Source organism: Sturnus vulgaris, chromosome 30, assembly GCF_052056855.1.
Source record: "Sturnus vulgaris isolate bStuVul1 chromosome 30, bStuVul1.hap1, whole genome shotgun sequence".
Taxonomy (NCBI): Eukaryota; Metazoa; Chordata; class Aves; order Passeriformes; family Sturnidae; genus Sturnus; species Sturnus vulgaris.
Genome location: NC_142272.1, coordinates 520,165 through 545,860, shown reverse-complemented (window position 1 = coordinate 545,860; position 25,696 = coordinate 520,165). Strand labels below are relative to the sequence as shown.

The 25,696-nt window shown below is 46.2% G+C and overlaps 1 protein-coding gene and 1 long non-coding RNA gene across 6 annotated transcripts; one reads left to right on the top strand and one right to left on the bottom strand.

Annotated features, from left to right (window-relative positions):
• Window positions 1–281: 281 nt before the first annotated feature.
• On the top strand, window positions 282–23,407 carry LIMA1 (LIM domain and actin binding 1). Of its 5 annotated transcripts, XM_088180780.1 has the most exons (11): window positions 282–393; window positions 3,598–3,733; window positions 5,592–5,637; window positions 7,515–7,913; window positions 12,097–12,205; window positions 13,022–13,170; window positions 15,406–15,510; window positions 17,469–17,526; window positions 17,807–17,919; window positions 20,722–20,855; window positions 21,230–23,407. In XM_088180780.1, the coding sequence occupies exons 2-11, from the start codon at window positions 3,615–3,617 to the stop codon at window positions 22,233–22,235; spliced, it is 2,238 nt and encodes a 745-aa protein (XP_088036906.1). In that variant the 5' UTR covers window positions 282–393; window positions 3,598–3,614; the 3' UTR covers window positions 22,236–23,407. The 5 variants fall into 5 exon arrangements, with proteins under 5 accessions (XP_088036906.1, XP_088036904.1, XP_088036902.1 ...); XM_088180776.1 differs by lacking the exons at window positions 282–393; window positions 3,598–3,733; window positions 5,592–5,637 and having other exon boundaries at window positions 7,362–7,913; window positions 12,067–12,205; XM_014892490.2 differs by lacking the exons at window positions 282–393; window positions 3,598–3,733; window positions 5,592–5,637 and having other exon boundaries at window positions 7,371–7,913; window positions 12,094–12,205.
• Window positions 2,913–25,629, bottom strand: LOC148220823 (uncharacterized). The gene is made up of 5 exons (XR_015808805.1): window positions 25,234–25,629; window positions 23,923–24,035; window positions 14,721–14,859; window positions 4,635–4,781; window positions 2,913–3,510 (listed from the first exon to the last, which is right to left on the bottom strand). It is a non-coding gene; the product is annotated as an uncharacterized LOC148220823 (long non-coding RNA).
• Window positions 25,630–25,696: the final 67 nt, after the last annotated feature.

The window sequence follows — 25,696 nt, the reverse complement described above, 5'->3', positions numbered from 1 at the left end:
AAGCCAGGGGGACAGAACCCAGCAAGACAGACAGAGCCAAGCGAGGGGGACAGAACCAGGCAACGGGACAAGAACCAGGCGAGGGGGACAGAACCGAGTGAGGGGGGGACAGAGCCAACCCAGAGGGACAGAACTGAGCGAGAGGGACAGAACCAGGACAGGGACACAAAACCGAGCCAGGGGCGTGTCCCGATGGGCCGGGGCGTGGCCGGGGGCGTGGCCGTGCGCTCGGGGCCTGGGCCAATGGGGCCGGGGGCGTGGCCGGGGCGTGGCCGGGGCCGCTGCCCGTTGCTGCGGCGGGCGCGGAGGTGCAGTCGCCGGTTCGGCCGGGACAGGTGCGTTGGGACCCGTTGTTCCAGCTGTGCTCGGGTCTCCCTGGTTCCACCGGGACAGGTACGTGGGGCGGCGCGGGGAGGTGACACACAGGTGAGGTAGGAGCTGCGGGCTGGGCTGGGACAGGACAGGTGTGCTGGGGTTGGGTGGGACAGGTGCGGTGGGACCTCTGACCCAAGGTTCGGCCGGAACAGGAGCGCGGGGAAGGAGTCGGGACCGCCGGGACTCCTCCCTGACAGCAGAGCCACCCGGAACCGGAGCTGGGCCGGGGGTGAGTCCGGGTTCTGCTCCGCTCATCCCTTCCCTGGGGACACCGGAGCTGCAGCTTTGTCACCGGCAGAGCCCGGTCCTGCTGCCTCGGGGCCGGTCACCGTCCTGAAAAGCTGGGCTGGGGGCTCATGGCTCCCCGGGCAATGAGGGGCGAGGGGGCCGCGCCCTCCCCTGGCCGCAGCCTCCGGCTCTGGGCGAGTTCGTGCCCGGGGCTGCAGCGTGGTGCCTGTGGGTGGCCCGTTCTGTAATGAAAAGGCCACTTGCACCTCGGGCAAGCGCCAGTTTTTCTTTCAGGATCTTTCCATATAGAGGGATTTATATTCTGCTGTTGAACTCTTGGGTAAAGTTATTGGAGGTAGATTTGTTGTGTTGTGCTAGATTGTGGCTCGGTCACAGTCCTTCCCTAACATCTGGCACACCTCTGGCATCCCTGTCTCCATCTCCTCTGGGCTCTCTGCCCCCTTCCACAGAACCTGCTCTATTGCAGCAGGCAGAATATTCATGGTCTTGTTTAAATCTTAATATGTATTTTCGGAAATTACTCTGAATAAACCATTCAGAAGGAGCAGTAAAGAAAGCCCAGAGATAATTGAACATTCCAGAACTGTAAATGAATGAGAAAGGGCTAAGAATGTGGAATGGCATAAAAATGTGGGAGCACAAGTTTCAAGGCATGTCAGAGTTCTGTTTTGTGTCATTTCTAGCGACTGAGATTCCAGATAGGCTGCTTCTCTTTCCAGCTGAATGTCCCAGCAGCAGGTACTGACTTCATAATGGGATTTTTTTTCCCTAAACTGGCCAGATTAACTCAGTGTACTTGTGGCTTTGATGGAGAATGGCAGGGAAACAGAAAAAAATCAGTAGGGAAAAAATGCAGCCCCGAATAGGGCTGTTTGGAGGTATAGTGAGATGCTCAGGCATCCAAACCTGGGTTATTTTCTGAACAATTACACTCGGTTTTGTTTCTCAGTGTTTGACTGAACTGTTCCTTCCGTGTGTCAATGAGCACCTGTTCCTTGTGCCAGGGGAGCTCTGATGAATGCCCAGCTCCTGTTCCCTGAGCACAGCTGACTCTGCTCTGTGAAAGGCCAGTTAAACTGCAGAGAGGCCTCAGGTGAGCTCCCTTTGGCTCAAGATTAGTCATAAAACAAAGTTCAAACTGTGGCATGACACGGCTCATTCAGCGTTGGTCTTTAACACGGACAGAATTCTTTGTGTGGGGTTTTGCAGCAGTAAATTCTATCTGTAATCTCTCTGTGTGTATTCTGAGGCTCCTGGGGGTTGCATCCTGCAGTCACAGAAATACTGACTTTATTTGTGTGTGCAATATGGTTTTTTTAAAGGGAGAAGGTGGAAATGAGATCCTTTGTCTTTGTGGGTGGTGATTTGTGCTGCTGTCAAATGCAGAGCGCTCTCAGTGCAGCCTGGATGGAAGTTTACAGGGGGGGACTTGGTGATGCAGAAAGTGCTCAAAAAGGCAGGAATTTCAGAAACTAACTCCAGTTTGGGTTTCCCTTGCTGGTTGGAAGGAGCTCTGTGTGCCTTTCAGGGGCTGAGGCTGCAGGTAGCTGCACCTGGAAAGGCAACATTGATAAGTGGTTTCAGTGTGTTTCAACATCCCCACAAAACCAGCGTCACTTGTTTGCAGCGATAGTTCAGCCTGGCTTCTGAAAACTCCACCAAAATCCCTCTTCTGATAAAACATGTCCTGTCATGGTGTGCTGTTCTCTCCAGGACATCAGAGGAATTGTGGAATGTGAGAGAAAGGCTCATTCTTCCTGACTGTTTCTCCCAGGATAGAGATGTGTTCCCCTGCCACCTGCTCTGTGTCCAGGCAGGGAACAGCCCTGGAGAGGCTTCTCTGCTCCCAGGGCTCCCATTCCAGCACTGGGAGCTGCCAGACTCTGCCTGTGCCCCTGAATTCTCCTGGGCTGAGGTGCTGCAGAATCCCACATCTGTCATTTCTGAGCAGGTGCATTCCATACCTGTGAGGATTTCAAAATCCCATCTTTCTTCCCTTTGATTGACTGATTTTGCCACCTTGTCTGAAGGTGTTTATGTGTCACCAGTTGTCCGGCAGTCCTGGACTCACACTGGATCCAGAGTTCCGTGACTGTGCAAATCTTTTAAAGGAATTAATGGAAAATGCAAGGAAGAGCTCAGCCTGCCTGCATTTGGCATTGCAGGGTCACTTTGTGCCCTTGCCACAGGCATTGTGTGACATGGGACCAGGGATAAAAGAAAAGAGGAAAAAAGGAAAGGCGTTTCCCTACAGGCTTTATTTTTGTCTTATCAGAGAACACTTTAAATTAATCTCCCCTCCTTTCCTCCTCCACAAAAGAAAACTATGTAAAAAATAAATCTGATATAGTCTTGTTGGCTTCTGTGGTGAAAAGCTGGACAAAATCTCTTCCTCCTTCTAGCAGGATGGGGTGGCTGGAGCTGTTCTTTAGGTAATTAATACTATTTAACTGATATTATGCTAACTACTGCAACAGGAGGGGCACAGCTGCCTCCATGAACATGAGACTTGTTGGAGTTCACCGAGGAAACGCCGCTGTGCTGAGAGTGAGCACAAGAGTGAATGAAAAAATGTTTGTATAGTAATTACATCCTCTTAGTTTCGTAACTCAAACCCTCTTACATAAATGCCAGCACATTTGGTTCGAAACCGGAACAAGCGAGGGCACTTTGGGGCTTCCTGGAGCTCCTGTGAGTGTTTGTGACACGGGATTGTCACTCTGGCATCCTCTGTCGCTGCTCTGTGTCCACGGCTCCCCATTGTGCCTGTGGCTTTATCAGGGCACCATCTCACTGGCATTGCAGAGGAAATGATTACTGTCATTGCTGCCCTTTTCAACTCCGTTGATGGACGAGATCCTGAGGGGTTTGGGATGCTGGGAGCACCTGAATAGGGATGCAGGTGCAAATCACTTTGTGGAACTTTTCTGCTCACGGTTCCTATTGCTGACACTGTTCCTTCCTCCTGAGCAGGGATTTGGGGAGATAAGATGGAGCCTTCCCCATTCAACAGAAGGCAATGGACCTCCCAGTCTCTGAAAATCACTGCAAAAGAGCTTTCCCTGGTCAACAAGAACAAGTCCTCGGCCCTCGCAGAGAGGTTCTCCAAGTAAGTGCTGTAGGTGACAGCTGGCACCTTGGGCAGGGACTGCTGCTCTCACAGTTGCTGTTCCCTGCACAGACCCCCCAACAATCCCACCCTGTGCTTGAGAGTGTTGTTCAAATGCTCCTGGAGCTCTGGCAGCCTCAGGACTGTGATCAGTGCCTGAGCATTCTCTGGGGGAAGAACTTTTTCCTGATATCCACCTTAAACCTCTCCTGACTTGGGTAGAAAAGGAATATTAAACTTCCCTTTTCTCTGAGAGATGGATAAAGGGTAACACTCAAACCATAAATATTGTATACCCTGAGAAAGCTGAGTGGTAGCAACCAACAATTCCCTGGAAAAGCTTTAATGTCCTTAAGGAAATGGGGTTTTCAATGGGATTTGGGGAACTGAGTCTCCGAGGCTCTTGCATTAATAGTGTAACAAAGTTTTGGAGTATTTGGATCTTGAGTGTGGGGCAAACTGTATGGAACTGTAGGAGAGGGGTAGTTACACAGCCACAGTTCCTCTGGGGAACTCTGGCCCAGGGAGAAGCTGTTTGCTGTCACCACCTTGTTAAGGTAATTTATTCACTTGCTGAAGCTTGATTACAGAACCTGGTCATCTTGCTAAATGTTGATAATCCCTTGAAAAAGGCTTACTGGAAGTAATCCAAACTGCTATTCCTTAATCGAGTAGTGTCCCTCTACATAGGTGGGGTCAGTGCCTTGGAAAAAACACAGTCCTGCTCTCTGGCTTTGCCACCCCGATGCCTGCAGGGAGGAGTGTGACTTTTAAGTGCTGTTAATTAAATATTTGTATGTGAAAACATTTTTCTCCATCCTATACAATCACTTTTGTCAGGTCAGGGATGCAAAAGGCAACAGCAGAGATTCAAAAAGTGCCCCATGCTGGGCTGACTCACAGAGTGAGGGCTGGGACTCCTCAGTTGTGTCTGTTCTCCGGGTGCTCCTTGACTTTCATCTGGGTTCCTCTTTGTTTCTTCTTCCAGTATTGATCCCTCTTCCTCCAGCGTCACTTTCTCAGCACGTTGTGTTCAGATTTGAACCCTCTATAGTGCAGAGATGTGGGTTAGTGTGTTTGCATGGATTAAAGAGGAGCAACAGCCTGTAGCACGCTTTTATTGTGTCAAAAGCAGAATTCCACAGATAAGGAAAACAGAAACACCCTTTGCCCAAGCGGATGCTGGGTTCCTTCTCTCTGAAACGCAGAACTCTCCTTGAAGTGGAAAAATTTGTCACTAATTTTCATATTTCAAAGGCCAAGTGCAATCACCTTGTGCAGTAACCAGTGAGGACTGTGGAGGGACTCACACCCAGCAGAGTGCAGATTGCTGGGAGTTTCCTACAGCTCCTTAAAGGACTTTGATTCATGATCCAGGGTGGCTTATCTCCAGAGGGCTGTGATGGCTCAGCTGCCCAGGAGGCAAGTGCTGAATGGGGGCAGTTCCCAGCCCACAGAGTAAAATCCACTGGCACTTAGGGAGATTTTCGGCATGTGCCAAGCTGGAATTTGTTCTGGTTCAGCAGCTGCTGTATAAAGAGCTGAGTTATTCCTGCAAGCAGACAGCTGGGTGGAGGAAACAATACAGCTATTCCAAGGTAAACTGTCTCTATTTGGGAATCAGAGTGCTTAGGGAATGAAAAGTATTAATGGATGTTATTATTATAAACTGGATGACTGAAAATGTGTCTGTCACTTGGCTTTGTGTTATTTGCTGCTGTTTGTCCAGCCTCTAGTTTTAGTTGATCCAGGGAGTGCACAGAACCCTTGGTGGGGGAAGAAAAATCTCAGCTGTCTTCAGGAGTATTCAGTATTCTGGTTCAAACTTGAGTTTTGTTTGTTTTTCACTCTCTCAAAGATATCAGAAAGCTGCTGAAGAAGCCACTGCTGAGAAGAAGAGAAGTGTAAGTATTTTGTCTAAGTGTTTGTTTCCATCCTGATCAGGATGGATCACCTGCATGAATATTGCTGTGACAGTTGATTTTTTTGGAATATCAAAATTGCTGCCTTGTGTCGTACAGAAAATCTGGCTTAGACATAGGGTTTGCTTTTGCTTCATGCTCCATGCTTTTTCACAGTGTGGAGGAAAGGAAATTAAGTTTAATGCCCAAAGCTGTGTTGAATCACCAATTCTCTCCTAAGCAAAAGGCAAAATGAGTTAACCACAAGCCAGGAATACCCACCTCCTGTTCTTACCTAGAGGCACTTGTGTGGTGCCTCTTCCTTTCTTAACTAAATTTAAAGATGCTTAAAAGGAGCCTCCAAGCCTCCTTGAGATCCAACATGTGTCTTTGAGAGCTGTAGAATCTTCTCTGAAGTTGCAAATACCCCTGGCTGAGGCAGCACCAACCTTTTTGGCCCTGTTACAGCCCCACATTTCCTCCTGTAACCTCCATTGCATTCAGGGGTCAGGGAACCTTGGCTGAAGAAGGTTGCAGGACCAGGGCTTTGTCCTGGACTTTGGGGTAATTTGTATTTTAAAGTACTGCCAATATTTTCAGCATCTATAGGAAAGTTGCTGCCTTGATTTCTCTAATGCTTGGGGAGCCACTCTTTGCTGTCTGGGATATAGGTGGGATAAAAATAAGCATTCTAAAAATTACTTTTCAGTCTTAAATTTTCTTCATTGCTTGTGTCTGTCAATCTTCCTGTGATCAGGGAACAGAGAAGTCTCAAGCAGGAGGGACTTGTGTTAGGAAGGATTCTGGAGGTGTTCCCTCAGAAACCTGCTGCACAATTTTCAATAATTCTGTTCCATTACAACACTTCCCTTATAATTTTAATACTTTCTTTTCAATACAGTCAGCAAACACACTGATTTTCTTTTCTTTGAAGTGTAAGTGGATTCAAGTCAATTTGCAAAGCAGCGTTCAAAATGTGACCAGAAGAGTAATAGGGTGAAAGACTTAAATCCTAATATAGCCACTAATGCCAGTTAATTCCTGTAAGCCTGGCAGCCCTGCTCCACTTGCAATGAGTTTGGAGTGGTTTCCATAAGGGACACACGGGAAACATGCAATGGTGGCAGGTATTGAATGGCTCAGATATGGGCTGGGCTCTGGGAGAGGGAAATTCTGGGAGTAGGACAGGGCTGGCAAGGGGTGATGCTGCTCTGGGTGTTCCATTGGGGGTGAGAGGCAGCACCAGTGACTCCTCTGTGTGTCCTCATCAGTGCTTTCAATGGGTTGAGTGAAATAGAACAAAAATCCCAGCAAGTTACTGGTAAACTGGAGCAGAAGGGTGCTGGTTGTGGGTGCTCGGGTTGAGTTTTGGCTGTGCAGTGTAAAATCCTGAAGTGCTGCTGTTATCTGAGAGCAGGAACAGGTAACTCCGAGGATTTAATGGTTTCTGAGGGCTAATTTGTAGCTTTTGGAAGGCCTGATCGCTGTTGTCTTCTGAAGACACTGCAGCTTTTGGCACAGCAGCTATCTCCTATGGCCTCTTGTGCTCGTGTTTCCTTGTCCTGGGACTGGAGACCCTCTCTGTGTGGATTTGAGTCCCATTTCCTTTATATGTGGATTCAGGTCTTTTGTGTGGCATTTAACTCCTGGGGTTTGAGTCCCTTTTGCCTTATAAGGCCATTCCTGTTTGCTCACTTCCTGCCTTACTCCTGACTTTTCTCTTCTCCCCCCTCCTTCCTTCCCTATCCTGGATGCTTTCTCCATGTGGCACAGCTGGAACTATTCACAGCTGGCCGGGAGCGGGGATCGGTGCTGAGCTTCCTCCTGCATGGAAAGGAAGTTGCTTTGGAGAGCTGCAATTAACTCCTTGTTCTTTGCAGAACACAGAAAACCTGCCCGCTCATTTGACGAGGGGGAATCTGAGCGTGCTGAAGAAGAAGTGGGAGAATCCGGTGCTGGGAACGGAGTCTGGGAAGGAAACGATCCGGAGCAGCTTTGCTGAGGTGAGGCACAAGGTCGGCACCGGCCGCGCCCCTTCGCCATCCCCGGGGGCTGGAGCTGCCTCTGGCCAGCAGCAGCGTCCCGCTGGTGACAGCACGGAGCCCCAGAGCCACCCCCGAGAGAGTGGCAGCATGGAAAACTGTGTGAGAGAGCCCCGTGAAATGGAAAAACCCGAAAGCAGCGAGAGGTCGGAGTCTCCGGGGAGGATCGAGAAGTACAACGTGCCCCTGAGCAAGCTCAAGATGATGTTCGAGAAGGGTGAAGCCACTCAGCCCAAGGTAAGGATCTGTGCCTCCCAATCTTGGAGAAAATAAAGCTGCTGCCTCCTCTGCATCAGGAAAATCCCCGGAGGGAGTGGCTCCAGCTATTGACTCTGCAAATATTGTGTTCATTGTTTTAGTGGAAACAGAACATCGTGCTGTTAGTAACTTACTCGAGCCACGCAAGTATGTGCAGGGTGCTCGGAGTTGTGGCAGCTCGTGATTGCTCTTTGGAGTAAAGTGAATTTGCTTTTGATGAGGTTCAGTGGAAGAGGGGAAAATAAGTATGGGATTTATTAAGTTTTGTAAAGTAAGTTAGGATTGTTTGTGTCTCGTGTGAAGATTACAATGATTTATGCAAACCTGAATTGTAGAAAATGAATATGTAGGGATTTCTGTACTTTTTAAATGAAAGAGTAAGGAACTGTGTGAAATGAGCTCAGCAATCAGGACTGCTGCAGTCGAGATGAAGCACTGAGGAAAGAGTTTTTGATATCTGTGTCAGTATGAGTCGCACAAACACACACACACATCATGAAATACTCCCATCCTTTCCTCGCTCTTCCCTCATCTTTGTGTGTTTCTTATCGAAAAAAAAAAAAGAAAAAAATCCTCACTGAGGGGGAAAACGAAGCCGAGATGGCCAGAGCAGCTCCTGCCCTCACTAGTTTTGACTTGCAAATGCTCAGGGCTCGCATTTTTCTTCCAACTGCTCATGAAATCTGATCCCGCATGTGGACTGCAGCCGGCGTGTCCCGGGGGGAATTGCTTAACTCCAAAATGAGTTGCATATGTTGGGGACTTGCAACACAGTCCCGAGGCCTCGATGCTGGTGGATTTTCCAGTTTTCTCATAGTTTCCTCTCCTCCTGGCTTTGTTTTACTGCGGGTGGTTTTCTTGAAGTATTGACTAAAACAAACACATTTTGGACAAAAGTTGTTTCGATATTGTAACAATGTAGGGCTCAGAGGAGCAACTCGGTGTTAAAGGGAATTTTTGGGTCTGTGTGAAGTCATTTCACAACTTGAATTTTTGGAGTCTTTGTCATGATCTGAGAGCTGCCCACGACAGACCTTTCCTGAACTCTTGCTGTAGGATTAATCACTCAGAATTCCCCAGGAATTCCGCAGATGGGCTTCGAGTAACTTTATCTCAGCCTGGGGAATAAATTATTTTGGAGCTGAGTGAATCTGAAACTGATAGTTTGTCAAGTTTAGCAATTCAAACACTGTTAAAAACCAACTAAACCCAGTAAACACCATCCAGGAGGCACAAAACTGGTTGAGTTCAGTTCAAAATCCCTGTTCCAAGTTAATCTGTTACCCTTACAGCAGAAGGGGAAAGGAGCATTCTGTGGGGGAGAGAGGGTGTGTTTGGAATTCGATTCCTTGTTCTGGGAATTGATCTGTAGATGGCAGAGAAGGGACCTGGGTGCTGTGGGGACCCAGGTGTGGCTCAGTGAGGTGGGAGCCACTGCAGCTCTTCATTGCCTCTCCCATTTATTTCCTGTGCTTTTCCTGAGCGAGGCTTCATGGAACCGTTTTGGTGGAAAATTCCTTTCTGTCATTGAGTCAAAGTGTAAATTCAGCTGAGAGATGGCAGTTTTCCTCGGATTTTAATGAAGACTTGGTGTGTTGGTGCTGTCAGAGTTTTGCTGACACAACCTGTGTGTGAACTAAGCAGCACCACGGCTGGAGGCTCGTGGCAGTGCTGAAAAATCAACTTCCATGGTTGCTGGGCAGGTCTGGGGCAGAGATCCAAGTTAGAGCCTGGATTTCCTGATTCCATCTCCCACTCAAAACATACCTACTCTCATTTTCAGCGTTGTAAGTAAAATCTCGTCATTTATTCATTTAATCACCCAGATTTTGCTCTGTCTTCTGCAATAGATAAGAGGCAGATCTTTTCTTGCATTTTTGTGGAAACAAACTGCTCTTAATCCCATTAGGGGCAGGCAAGTAGCCTGGATTGGTTCAGCACTAAGCAAAGACTGGAACTGATAAAAGACCTGATGTTCAAAGGATTCTTCCTGTAAGTGATAGTGAAAACACACCCAGGAGGGAGGAGAATCAGATCTGCAACATTTCTGAAAAAGTTGTCTCCAGGCTGGTTTGTGTTTTTTCCTTTAAGGCAAAGCCTGGCTGTGGTGTGTAGGTGACCTCGTGGCAGGGTCACGTCTGACACAGGTGGTTTGTCATGAAATAAATGTAATTTTGATTTGGGTTTTTGCCCAACTCTGTGCCCCAGGCAAAGCTTTACCTGTGCTCAGGGTGCTTCTGCACTTGCCCAAGTCTGAGAACTCAGGGCTTTCCACACATGAGGAATATTTCAACTCCTTTAAAAACAGCAGAAGCTGTGCCCTGGGAATTGTGGCTCAGCCACAGAGTGACAAATCCCTAAGGGGGCTTCCTCCATGTGAGAGGAGTTACCTTCCATGAGCTGTGATCCTGCTGATTCCCTGCAGTTGGTCAGGCCATCAGCTGTGATGAGGAATGTCCCTCATCTTCCCTCTGTTAAATATTTTTTTTTCCTTTTACTCTGCTTTTTATTTCCACCCCCCAAGATAAAACTGTTAATATATAAAACCTACACATATCTATAGGATATTTGTAGATTTATTGAATATTTATAGGTTTCTTGAATTATCCCTGACCTCTAAAGCTTTTGTATTCTGGTGGTTGGGATTTTGACTCTGTGTTCTGCAGCTCACCCACAGAAAAGCTCCTCAGGTGAAGCTGTAACACCTGCACAGGTGGCCAAGGGCAGGAGGAGGAGCTGGCAGGGCTGTTGAACATTCTTTACCTTCTTCTGCTGATTGAACTTCTCCTGATGGACCCTTTAGACCCCAAATTTCTGAGCTGCAAGAACCCCGGGCTTGGGGTGACGTTAAAGGGGACGTTGACTGAATAAGAATCATCTAAGAATAGTTTTCATGGAATGAGGGACCTGCAAGTCTTTACAAGTGTGCAGGCACTCCCAGACCTGAGCCTATTGGTCAGTGCAAGGCTTGTCAGAGCTAAAGCTCTTTTCCAGTAAGAAAAGTTACCCAAGTCTTAAACCACAGAAATAGAAACTATTTCCCGTGCTAATGGAAAAAGAGGTTTTTCAGCTGCATTTTCCTTTCCTGGTGAAGTTGCTGTTTGCATGGAAAGCAGCCTGATTTTTCACAGTGATTATCTTACACTGCAGTTCTGCAAAAATAAAACTTTGGAATTTCCTTCAGTTTGGTGACCAGCAAATAAGAAAGTCGTTGGAACTGAGGGGGAATGTGTGGTTGGAGCATCTTGCCAAACCTTCCTTTTTCTCTACATTAGCCTCAATCTGAATTTCCAACTGTGATTTAACTCTTCCTAGAGAGGGAACAAAGATCCAGCACCTTGTAGGATTTTATAGGCTGATTTTCAGCTGTGAATACATCTTATCTTGATGGAGTCCAGTTTAACTCTGTGCTCACAAATTTTTATTAAAGCTGCAGAAATTTCTTTTTGTGCCTCTTTTGTTGAGATTTAGATTCTGGGGAATTGGTCTCAACAAATAAAAATAAAATCTGATTGAGACAGCCAAAGCATCTGTGTGGTGCTACAGGACACCCTGTCCAGCTCTGCAGCAGAGAGTGATTATCCTGGAGATCTGAGAATATTTATCTCTAACACTCTCCTGCTTAAGCTTCAGCCTTATCAGATTGAATTAGGGAATTATTTGGTACCAAATGCATGAACTATCCAAATCAAAACAAATAACTCTAGATAACTTTTATTACAATACTATTAATTCCTTTTTCTGTGGCTGAAAACCAATGCAGGTTTTGGATAAGTGGTTCCTTACCTCCATTTTCTGATTTTAAATCATCATACAATGACTGTGACAATTAGCTTCAATGGAAATTGCACGAAATGCAGAAGTCTAGACTGGAGTGTTGTATATGCAGTGGGAACAACCTAAAAATCAGATTTTTGTGGTACTTTTCAACCAAGAGAAGTTCCAAAGGGCACCGACTGACCTCTTCAAGAAAGTGTCTCCCAGGTGACAAAGGGTCAGGTACTCTGTGATCAAACTTTATATTGCTTAAATAAGATGTCACCTGCCAGACTTGTTTATTGCAGTAAAGCAGATTTGCTAGTGACACCTGTACCTCTTAAAGGATTACCCAGAGCAATCCCTGTGTGTGCAGGCAGCTGATGGGAGGCTCTGTCCCCAGCAGGGCCCCCGGGAGCCACGGAGGGCGGCCGTGGGCAGGAGGATTTCGGACAACAGCCTCTCCTTGGAGGACTGGGATGCTGCCCAAGGAGAGAGGAGCCACAGCACAGCAGGTCAGGAAACCTCAGGGCCTGGGGTTTGGGTTGGTTTTTGTTTAGGAGATAAATTGTGTAAAGTAAATTTAACAGAAGTTTCCCGTGGAGGTGTCTAAGGAACAGCTGGATGTGGCACTCGGTGCCCTGGTCTGGGTGACAAGGGGGGGATCAGGCACAGGTTGGACTCGCTGGTCTTGGAGGGCTTTTCCAATCTCAAGGATTCTATGAAATAACTTTTGCCTTTCCAAAATGGAAGGAAGTCCATCAGCATCCCATTTAATTAGTGAAGCCTTGCTGGGAGTTTTCAACCATTCCATTCTTAAGCATGGGAAACCAAGGCACAGGGAATAACCAACAAGTTAAAGAATGCAACCCATTCTTTCCTGTGTCTCAATCCTAGAACTAGTTTTAATAGTCAAGGTGATTTAGGAAGCAGTGAACAGGCTCCTTCTGCCTCCTTGCTCCAATCCTCATCCCTCCTGTCCTGGCCAGACACAGGGAGCTACTGTGAGCTTTGACTTTAACAAATTTATCTATTTTTTTTAATCTGTTTGGAGACCTTTTTCTAGCAAACCATTTGCAATCTTTTGGGGTCTCCACCAATGGCTGATAGTAAAAATACTCATAGAACATCCTAAGTTGGAAAGAACCCATAAGGATCATCCAGCCCAACTCCTGACCTTGCACAGACACCCCAACAATCCCACCCTGTGCCTGTTGTCCAAATGTTCCTGGAGCTCTGGCAGCCTTGGGGCTCTCAAGGCCATCTTAATAAATGTTCTGACAGTTATTATTATTCATGTTTGGTTGGTTTTGTTTGTTTTTTTTAACCAGGATATCTTGTAGAGACCAGTCCAGACAAGGCAGAGGCCAGGAAGAACGTGGACATGCCCCGTTTATCAGAGACATCCATAAAGGACAGGCTGGCCAAGTACCAGGCAGCTGTGTCCAAGCAAGGCAGTTCCTCAGGCATCATTCCCATGGTAAGTCTTGGTTTGTGTTTCCAAGTTTGTGAATTTTTGTCCCAGCCTGAGACTGGTAAGATGATCTTATGGAAACCAGGCTGCTTGAGAGTAATGCCATTCTTTTTGGAAAATAACTCTGTGCCTATAGGAGTCATTTGTGATGAAGAGTTGCCTCTACATGCTGCAGGAAGAAATAAATATATTTGCATCTTCCTCAAATAATGTTGAAAGTTTTCCAAGGAATTAATTGCTGGCACCCTGACCCTGAGGTCCTTCTGAAGCATAGCTGACATTCTTTTTCTTTCTCTACATCTTTGTTTTTGTTTAGAAAAGAAAACTCAATTCTGTGTTGTCCATCAGCTCTAAGCTGTGGGAAACTGAGGCACAGTGAGATGAAGTGACTTTGTGTGACACAGGGCTCAGAACTTGGATCTCCTGGCCTGCAGCTTGGAGATCTCCATTTGGTTTTCCTCACTTTTGCTTTTCACTTCCCTTTAGGATTTCTCACCACTCTCTGAATCCAATTAGACTCTTGCAGTGAATGAACCTCTGCCTGTTTTGCAAATATTTGACCAGGAACTGAACAATTAATGAAGTGTTACAGCTGAGGAGGTTCCAGGAATCTCAGCTTTTGTTAAAAACTGCTTAGGTACATTTGCTGGAAGTTTCTGGTACTTTACTGGATGATGGGAACTTATATTGCTCAAGTATTACTTTTATTAACCAGAGTAATAGATTTGGAGAGGGAAAGACCATTTAAAGTTGGGAAACTTGCCCTGGAAATGAGAGCCCAAAGTGCTGGTTCTCCCTCAGAGGAAAGCCTGCTTCCCAGGAGTCTCTGTGGAGAGCCAAGGGCCTCTTCCCAGCCCAAACAATTCCTGAATTTCATCTGCATGTGGGTCAGATTCCCCAGCTGTGGGAGGAGGGTCAGTAAAACCTTCCCTGCATGAATGGAAAGTCCTTGCAGCCACTGCAACAAATCTTATTAACCTAATTGCCCATTTCTGCCTCCTGTGCTCAGGAGTGGGGCTCAGAGTGGTGGCTAAGTCACTAAATTCTGTCCTGATGGCAAGAGATCTGCCATTTCCCCAGAAGCTCCTGTTTGCAGCCCCCCCAGTGCTCTGGGTTTAGTGTCAGTCCAGTCTGATGCCCTCAGGATGCCCCATCTGGGCACAATCTCTGCCCATTGTCACCTGGCATGTGGATGGGGGCAGGATGGGCTGGAGCTGACAGGGGTTCCTGAGGCCAGTGATTGCAGTGCCACTGTTCCAACAGCAGCCCCAACCTTGGCATCTCCTCCTTCCCTGCTGCCAAAGCAACCAGGGATTTTTTTGCTATGGAAGTGTGGTGTTTGTGCTGCCCTTCTCACACCTGGCCTACAAAGGAAAGCCAGAATCTCTCTTGGGAATAACTGTTTTAGGGCATTGTGGTGTAATAAGGCCTGGATTAAACCTGATGGGTGCTTGGTTTGAGTAGGGGTGAGGAACAATCAGTTCTGTGTGTTGGAAGGGGAGGGAAAAAGCAGATACAGAGATCCAAGCATTAAAATTCCAGCACTGGGTACAAACCTCTTAGATGTGGTTGGTTTTGTGGAGATCTTTTTTTTTTTTTTTAAATGCAGGAAGATGCTGGTGCTGGCATGTGGCTCTTCCATGTCACTGAGAAGATGCCTTGTGAAAAGCACGAGGCTTCCAATGATCTTGTGTCCTGTGGCAATGAAAGAAACAGGAGGTTTCACTGGCTTTTATTGGTTTCAAAGTCTGAAAGATCCTTCTGTGAAAGTCTTCAGTCTATCAAGAACAAAAATCTCAGGAAAACAGAGTCAGGGTTTTGACTAAATGTGGGATTTGCTTTTATGTCAAATTGTATTTAGCAATTACACCGTACTTTAGGCAGTGCTTGTCTGGAAATACTTGTCATTCAAGTGAAAAGTTAACCTTTCTTGAAAAGGAAGATGTGGGTTAAGCAGGGAATATTTAGGAGTTGATTTTTAACAGGAATTTGGAAGAAAAGGGTTGCTCAGGAAAACACTGGCATGACCTCCTTAGAGCACAGTAAAATTCTACAGCCCAATCCTGTTCCCTCATTGGAATCTGTCATTTAACAAGTGTCTCTACATTCTTATGGCCCTTCCTTCAATTATCACTCCACATACTAGAAAAACAGTTTTAAAAACATTTCAAGAAAAACAGAAAGCAAGTATTTTCTTAGGGGAAAAAGAACCTGTCACCTTTCCAGTGCTTTGTCCTGTAGAGTGAGATTCAAGCCAGTGAGAGTGAACTCAAGAATTACAAATCTGGGCAGAAGGAGAATATGGCACCAATTGAGGACTCCAGTTCCTGTCAGGATGGGGAGAAGGTAAGATAATTTTCAGTGGAACTGGCTGTGGAAGCACAGCTGATACACTGGTTCCATGTTCCACATTCCCATCTGGGAATTGAACGTGAGCAGCTGATGCAGATTAGTTACATGCTGCAAAATTCCTGTTTTTATTTTTAATTCTTCTTTTTAGACTGTCTCTGAATTAAAAAAGACAGCAAGTGTCTGTGGAAGAGAATGTCTAGAGATTAAACTCTCACAGAAAACTTTGCTGTCTTGGTAGGTTTGTTTTATGGTGGTTTTTTTTATAAACAAAAAAAAATCCACACCAATTAAAAAACCCCCCCATGAGCAGCTTTGTGTGACCCAAGTCAAAGGAGTTTGTCACTGTTTCTTCTGCATTTAGTGGCTAAATTTTAGGGTAACTGAGAATGGCAGTTTGGGTTTGTTCCTGGTTTAGAGCTCCAGCTATAAATTGAGACTCTGTAAACTGGACTCAAGCATTTGTTCTCTCAACTGGGGACAGCAGATGGGATAAAAGTAGCTGAATAATAATTGGGGTACTGTGTATTCCATCCAGGCTGAACACGTGGCAGCTTAATGCCAGGAGGGCTTTTAGAGCTTTTCAGCCTTCCTTGGGCAAGGGGCCAAATCTTTGCTTTCAGCTGTTCCTCAGAGACAGCTGAGCAGCTTCGTGTCTGACTGGTCGAGGCTGCTTCCTGCTCCAAGGTGAGTTCATTAAAAGAGCACCTGTTAAATCAGAATATCTCCCAGTTGTGAATGGAAGATTTGAATAAAATTGCTTGTATTCAGCTGTAATTGCAGAGTTGCTTGTTGAGGTGTCCAGGTGCAATGAGAACCTGAATAGGGCATTGTTTGGGAGCCAGGGTTGTCCTTTGGAAGGGACGTGGTGAACTTGGAAATGAGCCTAATTAAAACTGCTTGTCGTTCATGTCAGAAATGGGAATCCTCTGGCAAAAAGGAAACAAAAGACACTTCACTCTGTCATTTTTCACACTGCACCCGTGGCACATTCAGCAGCCTCAGAACATGTTCATGCTCTGCCCAGGACACTGGGCTACAGCTCTGGTTTCAGCACGAGATTAATACATGGAACTTGCCTCCTCATTACCTCATTAATTTACAAATTTCAGTTGCTTGCAATGGACTTTTCAATCATTAAGGTGAATTAGTGATGATTTGCTGTTAATCTTGTTACAGTACTTTAGTTCCTCAGTGTAGCTACTTAAAACTATTTGATTTAATAGCAATAGTGCCAAGTTTAATAAAGAGTTCTACATCAAGAGCTTTGTCTGTAGCAGGTTTTGTTCATGGTTGCACTTGATGCTCTTGGAGGTCTTTTCCAAGCTAAACAGTGCTATGATTCTGTTTAGTATTTGAAACTGGTTTAGAGCAAACTCCTCTAGTTTTTATTTTTTATTTTTAATTACTAATTTGCTTGCAATTTGAAGAAGGATCTGGCATGTTTGTCCCCACTTTGGAACAGGCTTATGGATTGACAAAAATGATCTGTTTTTTTTAAAATTCAGGTGTTATTTTTTTATTTTGTTCTTTTTTTTTTTTTTTTTTCCAAGAGCATAGTCTCTGCTGAATGTCTGAATATCAGAGATTGGTGAAATGTTGGAGGGAGCCTTGAGATTTCCTGTAAATGTGCTGCTTGGGGTCAAAGGATTTGTGAGTGAGAAAACCTGGGAGGAATCTCAGCAAACCAGCAAAGATTCTGAGGGTTAATAAAGATGTACAAGGAAACAGAAATCTGATGTTTGTATGTGTGAACCCTGTCAGGGTTCTGCCTTGTAGCAAGGACTCTCTTGATGCTCAGCTGGACCCTTTTGTGCCTCAAAAACCAACAATTTTCCTGAGCCCCTCAGGTCTCTCCCTGTCTCAGTGCTCAAACTGCCTGGTGCCTTCCTGGGGCCACGACTGCTCACATCTCAGGAGCTCACAGATTGTCATTGTCTCATTTTCTCTTGCAGGTTTCTGTAGGTGAGGACAGCTTGTCTTTGCACTCTGGTCTGCTGGAGGATGGCCATGGTGAGCCCTACCAAATGGTTAATTATATAAAAATTGTCTTGTGCTAAAAATCTGTCCTGTGCCTAACACGGACTTTATAAGAATTTCTTTCATGTTTGCAAGTTCATTTTCAGCTGTCGTTTTAAGCCATTTGTAACTCCTTTTGCCCTGACTGAACACTTTGAAGTGTAGCTCCCTCACATTTAACTGGAGCTGATACTCTGGTGGCTCTGGCCATAAGCTGCCCACAGTTTAAAACCATTGGAATTAATTTCCTTTTCTCCCTCCTCTGCTCCCTCAGCTGGCCAGTCAGAGAGCGAGGCAGAAGCTCAGAAAGCTGTCAGCTCAAAGCAGCAGAACCTTGGTGCTAAAGCAGCTGGGCAGACAGAGGCCTCCCCACCCAAAGGAGTGAAGGTAACACAGCTCTTTAGTCTCAAACCTAAAGGTTAAAACCAACAGTTTAATGCTAAATGTGCTTAAGTATAAAGGTCTGGCAGTAACTGCATCAATACCTGCTCTGTCCTCATCAGAGTGGGATTTTGAGGGCACTTTAATTCAGGATGGAAAAGCACTTCAAAACTTTGGAGTTTTGAGTCAGGTTTTTTCCAGAGACTGGATGGGAGTTGTTCATTTCTGTTACACCCCTGTGACAGAGAGGCTTGAGCAGGGGATGGTCCCAGGGCTTGTCTGTGCTCCTGGAAATGGGCCCTGAGGTTCTGGTACTGATCTCCAGAGCCTTTAGCAGGCTGGGACTTGGCTTTGCTCCTGTTCCCAAGGTAGCTGCAACTGGTAGTAATTTTATAGTGAGGGCACTGTGGTGCCTGACTCTCTAAAAATCAGGTTTGGCTTTCTCAGTAATGAGTCTTTGGTGCTACAGTTTCTTTAGGGAGTGATAAAGCAGATGGAGAACTTTGGGACAGGGATGTAATTTGCTAATCTGATTAAATTGCAAATGGCAGCACTGGAAGTTTTGGTCAGGCTGTACTTGCCCATCACGTGTGCTGCCTGGGGTTGGGATGCTGATTCCCTAGGCTGCCACACACTTCCTGGCTGACTCCTGAGGAAACAACTGGGCTTTTGTCTTCCCCATCTTTGGGAGGAACAGCCCTGAGCTCTCACACTGGGGAGATCTGGCTTCCCAGTGTGCAAGGGAGAAATGCCAGTATGGGAAATTTGAGCTGCCAGTGAGAGTTGTGTGATCCTGGTCTATGACACAAAACCTGCATGTCCTGGTGCTCTCTGCTCTCTCTTGATATTATCAAAACCATTGTAGCCTTTTGCCCAGTTACTGCTTTAGATGCTGCACTGTGTGAGATAGAAGCTTCTGTTTATTCATGCAAGGTTCCTATTTGTCTCTTCCAGCTTCTGTCTCCTGTTCTTGGTTCCTAACCTCTCCTCCTGCCTTCTGCTTCCCTCCTAATGTGAGCTCCACTCTCAGCTCTCTCTCAAGTCCTTTTTATACTTACTGGGCCTCCTCATCTTCCTCCTGTAGCTCCTATTTGTAGTGTCCTGGACAGGAATTTCTGCCTCTCCACAGACATAGGGCTCATTGTATGCAAGTAAGTTCCTCTCCTTGGATGGGGATGTGATTGCAGAAGCATGTGCCAGCACTGCTGTGTCACTGTGCAAAACCAATGCCCTCGTGCAAAACTGAGCTTTCAGGGAGAAAATGTTTTGATGGGCAAGCAAACTGTTGCTGCCTTGCTCCATTTGGCAAGCACTGGTGATTAAATTTTTGTTTGCATCAGTAAATCTCATTTTTTTGGAGATTCAGAGTTTTGGCAACACCGTGGATTCTTTTTCAAAAGGAATTCTGAATTTTGTTAGTGATGCTGTCATCATTGGAACTTTAATCTACTGTAACTTCAAGCAATGCCTGGAAACCCTGAAATACATATTAAAATGGAATTAAATTGGCAGCAAACTTTATGGTTGTGACAAAGTGACTTGAGCTGGCTCCATCTTCAGCAATCTGCCCTTACACACTGGAACTTTCATTCCTAACCATTGTTTCTAGGCTGTTATAAATAAATTTCTGTGATTATGTCTTCCTGTGACCTTCCTGTTTTTTCTTTAGCCATCACATTTTTCCGTAAAGCTTTTTGTAAGTTTGTAGCAGGTAATTCTTTGCCAAGGAAAAGCCACACTATGAGTTTGTCTGTGCAGAGCCTGGAGTGGAGGCTGGGCTGCTAAATAACTTGTAATCAACATGCAGCCTCAAAATGCCAATGTTGTGTTATTTAATTTATCCTGTGAAGTGTTCTCTCCATTGGGCAGTGTTAATAGATTTCAAGAAGTAAATGGCATCCAGTGACCTTTTCTCATGGATAATGTTCTTGCTTCCTTGATGCTGTGTGAAAACAAACCCGTGATCGTTGCTGCACAGCAGTGACACTCAACTCCTCAGTGCTGAACTTTATCCTTGCACTAAACCCTCAGGAAATTCAGTAAGCACATGAGAATTGTAGCTGTTTAACCTCAAAGCTCTGCTCTCTCTGAACCTTGAGCAAGTTTGAGAGGCTGTGAGTCCTGAAACCTGAGGGTGGTTTCTTTGGGATAGAGCTGGAATTGTTTACAAGTGAAGTCAGGAGTGTTTCCTGCTGTTGTATTGGTGCTGAGACTATTTCCTCCTCTTTGAGAAAAAAGATTTAACAGAAATGTATCATTTCAAACCATTGGGCAGCCTGTTTTACTCCTCTCCTTTCCCACCCTGTACCCTTTGAGGCTGTTTCAACTCTTCTGGTGGAGTGTCCCTGACTATGGCAGGGGATTGGAACTAGGTGATCTTCAAGGTCCTTTCCAACCCAAACCATGCCAAGATTCTCTTTTTCTGCACTATTTTTATTATTTTGGTAAGTGTCACACTGATTGTAATCAACTGGAATGTTTCATCATTCTCCTATCAATAAAAACTGAGGTTCCAGGAAAGGATGAGGCAGCTTTGGGGAACAGGCCCAGTTTTAGTGCTCTCATTGTTCTTTCCCAAACATTGCTCAGCATGTGATGCCTCAGCTCTGGGATTCACTGGGGGAAAATCTTGGCTCCCTATCAAGCCACAGCAATCCTTGGGCCTGTTGTAGCTTCTTGCTGCCCACCATAATTAGAGAAAGTGACTCTCTGCAGTCCTGAGAGTTCAGGAAGCTGTGCATGAACCCACGCCAAGTCCCCAGCAGTTGATGTGTTTTCCAGTGAACAAACTTTCTCTTCCCCTTGTAGAAATTCCAGTTGCCAATGAAGGAAACCTGTGTTGGGTGTCAGAAGACCGTGTACCCCATGGAAAGGCTCTTTGCCAACCAGCAGGTGTTTCACATCAGCTGCTTCCGCTGTTCCTATTGCAACAGCAAACTCAGGTATGCACACTGCTCCCTTGGCTGCCCTCTGGGAAGTGAATTTCCCTCTCCCAGCTGAGGAAGGTGCTGCTCAGGCTGAGCTGGAGGTCACCATAATCCAGTGATTTGTGTAGGAGAGGTAACACAGGCTTACTTCTGTCAGTGCCTGGTGCACTCGATGCCATTTTTAAGCTCTTAATGTGATTTTATGTGAGGAAAAATATCATGTCCAGCTTTGTAAAGAATTCCTAGAAAGAGCCATACAAACTCTGAGGGCTGTAAGCTTGTCTTTCTGAACGTGTGAAGACTGAAATTGAATTTCTGTAACACAGCTAAAACAAACACCTGTGTTGGTGGCCCTGAGCTCTAATGTTTGATCTGTGTTTCCTGAACAGCCTCGGGACGTATGCATCTCTGCGTGGGAACATCTACTGCAAGCCTCACTTCAATCAGCTCTTCAAATCCAAAGGCAATTATGATGAGGGCTTTGGACACAAGCAGCATAAGGAATTGTGGGCAGGTAAAACTGAATGTGAAGAATCACCAGAGAAAACCGTCCATGGTGTGAATGCACCAGAAACTCCACAAAGCCCAGGAGTAGAGGATGCTCCGATTGCAAAAGTGGGAGTTCTGGCAGCAAGTATGGAAGCAAAAGCTTCAGCTGTGCCTGAAAGAGAAGAAAAACCAGCAGAAACAAAAAAGCTCAGGATTGCCTGGCCACCTCCGTCTGACCAAAGCATCCAAGGAAGTGCCTTAGATGAGGGCATCAAAGTATTCAAACCCAAGTGGCCTCCAGAAGAAGAGATTTCCAAGCCAGATGTGCAGGAGGATGTAGATCTGGATCTCAAAAAGTTAAGAAGATCTTCCTCGCTGAAGGAGAGAAGTCGCCCCTTTACAGTCGCAGCCTCCTTTAGAACAGTATCTGTTAAAGGCCATAGAACAGAGAATTCACCCTCTCCTTCTAAGGAAGAGAGAGACACCTCGAAAAGACGTGAGGAACTGGAGAGAGAGGTTGTCATAGAGAAAAAGCAAAAGGAAAAGAAGGTTGAGCATAGGAACATCCAGAACGCCGGGGAGAAAAATGTGGAGGAAGAACAGGAATTGTCTGGTATCAGAACAGCAGAGCACAACATTGTAGAGAATGGCCAGATGAATGCAGACACAGATGAGGAAGAACACACTACAGAGGAGCCAGAAATTCCAAAGGAAGAACTCCTTGAACCAAATTCTCCTAAACATTCCAGCTTAGCCAATGTTGTGACCGCCAAGGAATCATCTCCAAACCAGAATCGCAAATCCCAAGACGTTGGGTTTTGGGAGGGTGAAGACGTGGAAGATTTATCTGTGGAAGAGCAGATCAAAAGGAATCGCTACTATGAAGATGATGATGATGATGAATAAATTGGCCTTTTACTAGAAAACTTGCTGCAAGGTGCTGGGCCTTTTGAAATGGGTATTTTTTTAGCTTTAATAAACAACTCTCCTGGATGAAGTGATGCTGCACTGCACATTGGCGTTAAGGGAATCTACATACAAATTATCTCAGCTAGAAAACTCTGGAAGCCTGCAAATTCTTTAGGTGCATGGAACACTTGTCTGGCTGTGGGATGGCTTCAGCAGGTAGTGTCTGTCCCCAGCATGAGAACAGAGCAGTTCTCTACTGTCTCATCCCTTTGAGCTTCACTAGGTATCTCACTAACAATTTCTGGAATTCCGCTGTACTCGCTGTGCTGGTGTGGGACAGGGGCTCTGGAACACACCACCAATACCACTACAAATGCTACTGCAGTGCTTAGGGACCAACTGCAAAGGGACTTTCTGGCCTGCTTTAAAATGGTCACTTAATGCACTTTAATACATGGAAAGGGCACAACTGGGCTTTTTTTTTTTTAATAATAAAAGCATTTCTGTGTGTAGTGTCTGACAACTAAAGCATCCTAAAGTGAGTGCAATGTGAATTTCTGTCTCAAACCTGCCTGTGATCAGTTGAGGAGTCCCTGCACAACTGGAGTGGTGCCCGTTTGCTGGACCATGTGTATTTCAGTGCTATCCCAGGAGCTGTGCTGGCTGCCAGGTCTCTGCAAAAGACAAGTGAACACTTTGGAGCAGCCTGCAGGGCATTACTTCTGCATTTTACATGCATTTGAAGTGGAGTTTGTTTGTTTTGTTGTCATTTCTTTTTTTATTTGGAGTTTGTCATCATTTTAAACTGCAGATAATATTTTTAAGGCCTTTTGACAACTCTGAAATCCTACTTTTATCAAGCTGCCATAAATCTTTTCCTTATAGCTGTGAAATTGTGCTACATTGCAAAAATCTCTGGAATCAGTGACACTTTCCAATTGCCAGTGTTGAAGATCAGAACATTTTTTAACTTGACTTCATTTATTTTACAAATAATAAAATCTTGAATGGGGGGGGAGGAGGAGGCCCTTTTTTTATTAGCTTTTATTTGTACTGTATTCTCAAGAGAATTAGATCTTAACGATTCTTGAGGTGTAAAATATTCTGCTTTCTTAACAGTTCTGCTAATGACAAAACCTTCAATAAAGTTTGGGTCATTTCCATTATAACTGAAGTGTGGGTTAATTTTGTCTCACAAAGAGGCAGTGTTTCAAGGGTCATAGAATTGTCACGGAATCATGGAATGGTTTTGGGTTGGAGGGGACCTTAAACCTCATCCCCTTCCACCCCCTGCCATGGCAGGGACACCTTCCACTATCCCAGGTTGCTCCAAGCCCTGACCAACCTGGACACTTCCAGGGATGAGGTATCCTCTGGGAAATCCATTCCAATCACCTACCACCCTTAGAGGGAGGAATTCTCTCCCAATATCCCCTCTAGCCCTGCCCTCTGGCAGTTTAAAGCCATTTGAGAGACCATCGAGGTCTATCTCCATCATTCCTGCAGCTCCTCCAGGCACTGGAAGGCCACAATGAGGTCACCCTAAATCAATCCCAGTTCTCCCAGCAGAGCTGCTCCATCCCTCTGATCATCCTGGTGCCTCCTCTGGACTCTCTCCAGCAGCTCCACATCCTCCCTATGCTGGGCCCCAGGGCTGGAGGCAGCTCTGCAGGTGAGGTCTCACCTGAGACAGGGGGCAGGAAGGGGACTCAGCCCACACTCAAGGGCTTCCTGGGCCATGTCCAGCTCTCCACCACTAGCACCTAAAATCCTTCTCTCCTCAGGGCTGCTCGCCACCTATAAAAAAGGAGAGAAAAGCTGGGTGAATTCCCGGTGCTCCTGCTGGAAGGCAGCCCGGGCTGGCTGTGGTGCCCCGCTAGGTGACACTGTGTGTCCGTGCTTTGCTGCTCGACTCAAATGAGCAGTTTCTGCTCTCACATCGAAGAGCGTGTGGAAGAGGGATTAAAACATGACTGGCAAAAGGAATAAAAACATGCAGGGATTTTTCGCTTCCATTTCTGGCTCCAGGTGGCTCTCGAGGGCAGCTGAGGACAACTGAGGGTTTTTTCCCCTCTTTCTATCAGCTGCTTTTTATTTAAATTATTGTCACTTGAGCCTGAGATGGGTTTGGTTGGGAGAGAGTGGGATAAGAGCCAGGAGCAATGCAGTGAACGTTCTGCAGCAGCATGAGGAAACGCTCATGCTCATGGATATTGTGAAGAAGGAAAAAGCCTGCTGCCTAGCTGGAAGGTGTTAGCAGTCCCACAACCTACTGCTCATTTTCCTTTCTTTTAAATGGAGCAGTACGACTTGCTTTGTACAGAGGAAAAAACGAAAGAATCTGATGTACAAACCCAAGCTGCTTTCTGTCACCTTTCTCTGCTCCTAACAAAATCCATTTAGTATCAGATTTCCTCAAATTGCTAAGCAACCAGAGATCTCTCTGACTGGAAATTGTGCTATTTGAAAAGGGAGGGAAGACTATTTGTCGTGGACTTGGATTTATGGAATATGCCAACTGCTTGTTTCTACGGAAACGCAATTGAATTTTACAGTGTCTTCCCGGTTACGTGATACTGAAGCAATACTGGCTGCACTTACCAGAGACTTTAATCAGAAAATCATTAATTCTAGTTAAATCTGAGGCATCTGTGAGTCTCTGACATACATGGGCCTGCCTCTGGTCACTCAGATCAACTTAACATCTTCAAGGAGGAATTAGCACATGAGGTACTTCTAAATAAAGTAATTGATTTTAAAAAAAACCGTGAACTAGATCATAAATTACTCTATCCTTGAATCTATTAGTTATCATAGCATTTGAGTGCTTAATGAGCCATTTAATCTATTCTCCTCTGGACAGGTGCCAAAAGAGACATTACACCAACGATGGATGGTTTGCCGCCCTGTTTTGCTGCCTTGAGGACTTTTACCAGTTCGAAGTTGTCTCTGCTTGTGGAAACCCCGAGGGCCCAGCACTGTGTGAAGCACGAACCTCACGGCCGTGACCTGGTGGGATTACTGAGGAGTCCTTTACAGGGCCAGGAGCCGGAACTTTGAGGATCCTCGTGGGTCTCTTCCAACTCAGTACACTCCGTGCCCCTGTGCTTCTGTCGCTTTCTGGCTCTGTGACTCTTTTCGGTCACTGCCGTTCCCTCAGGGAGCGCTGAGGCGATGGCGGGGCCGCGCGCGCGCTTCTCCCTCACGGGCGGGGGCCGCACTGCGCATGCTCCGAACTAACGGGCCCGGCGGAACCCCCGTGAGCAACGGCCCCGCCGCCGTGAGTGAGCGCGGCCGCACTGAGGGCCGGGCTGCGCTGTGGCGGTGAGCGCCGGAACCTCCTCTCGGCTTCGTTTGGCGGCCGTGGCGACCGCTAGAACGGAGAGGGGCGGGGCGAGGCGATAAAAGGTGCGGTCGTCCCAGCTCCGCACCGCCTGTGGGCTGTAACGGGCGACGCG

What these genes read in the sequence shown, in the direction of transcription:
- LIMA1 (XM_088180780.1), top strand. Translation starts at nt 3,615, where the DNA reads ATGGAGCCTTCCCCATTCAACAGAAGGCAATGGACCTCCCAGTCTCTG. An exon ending in GAGGAGCCACAGCACAGCAG is followed by an intron (nt 12,206 to 13,021) that starts GTCAGGAAACCT and finishes TTTTTTAACCAG; the next exon opens with GATATCTTGTAGAGACCAGT. An exon ending in CCTGTCAGGATGGGGAGAAG is followed by an intron (nt 15,511 to 17,468) that starts GTAAGATAATTT and finishes TTTCTCTTGCAG; the next exon opens with GTTTCTGTAGGTGAGGACAG.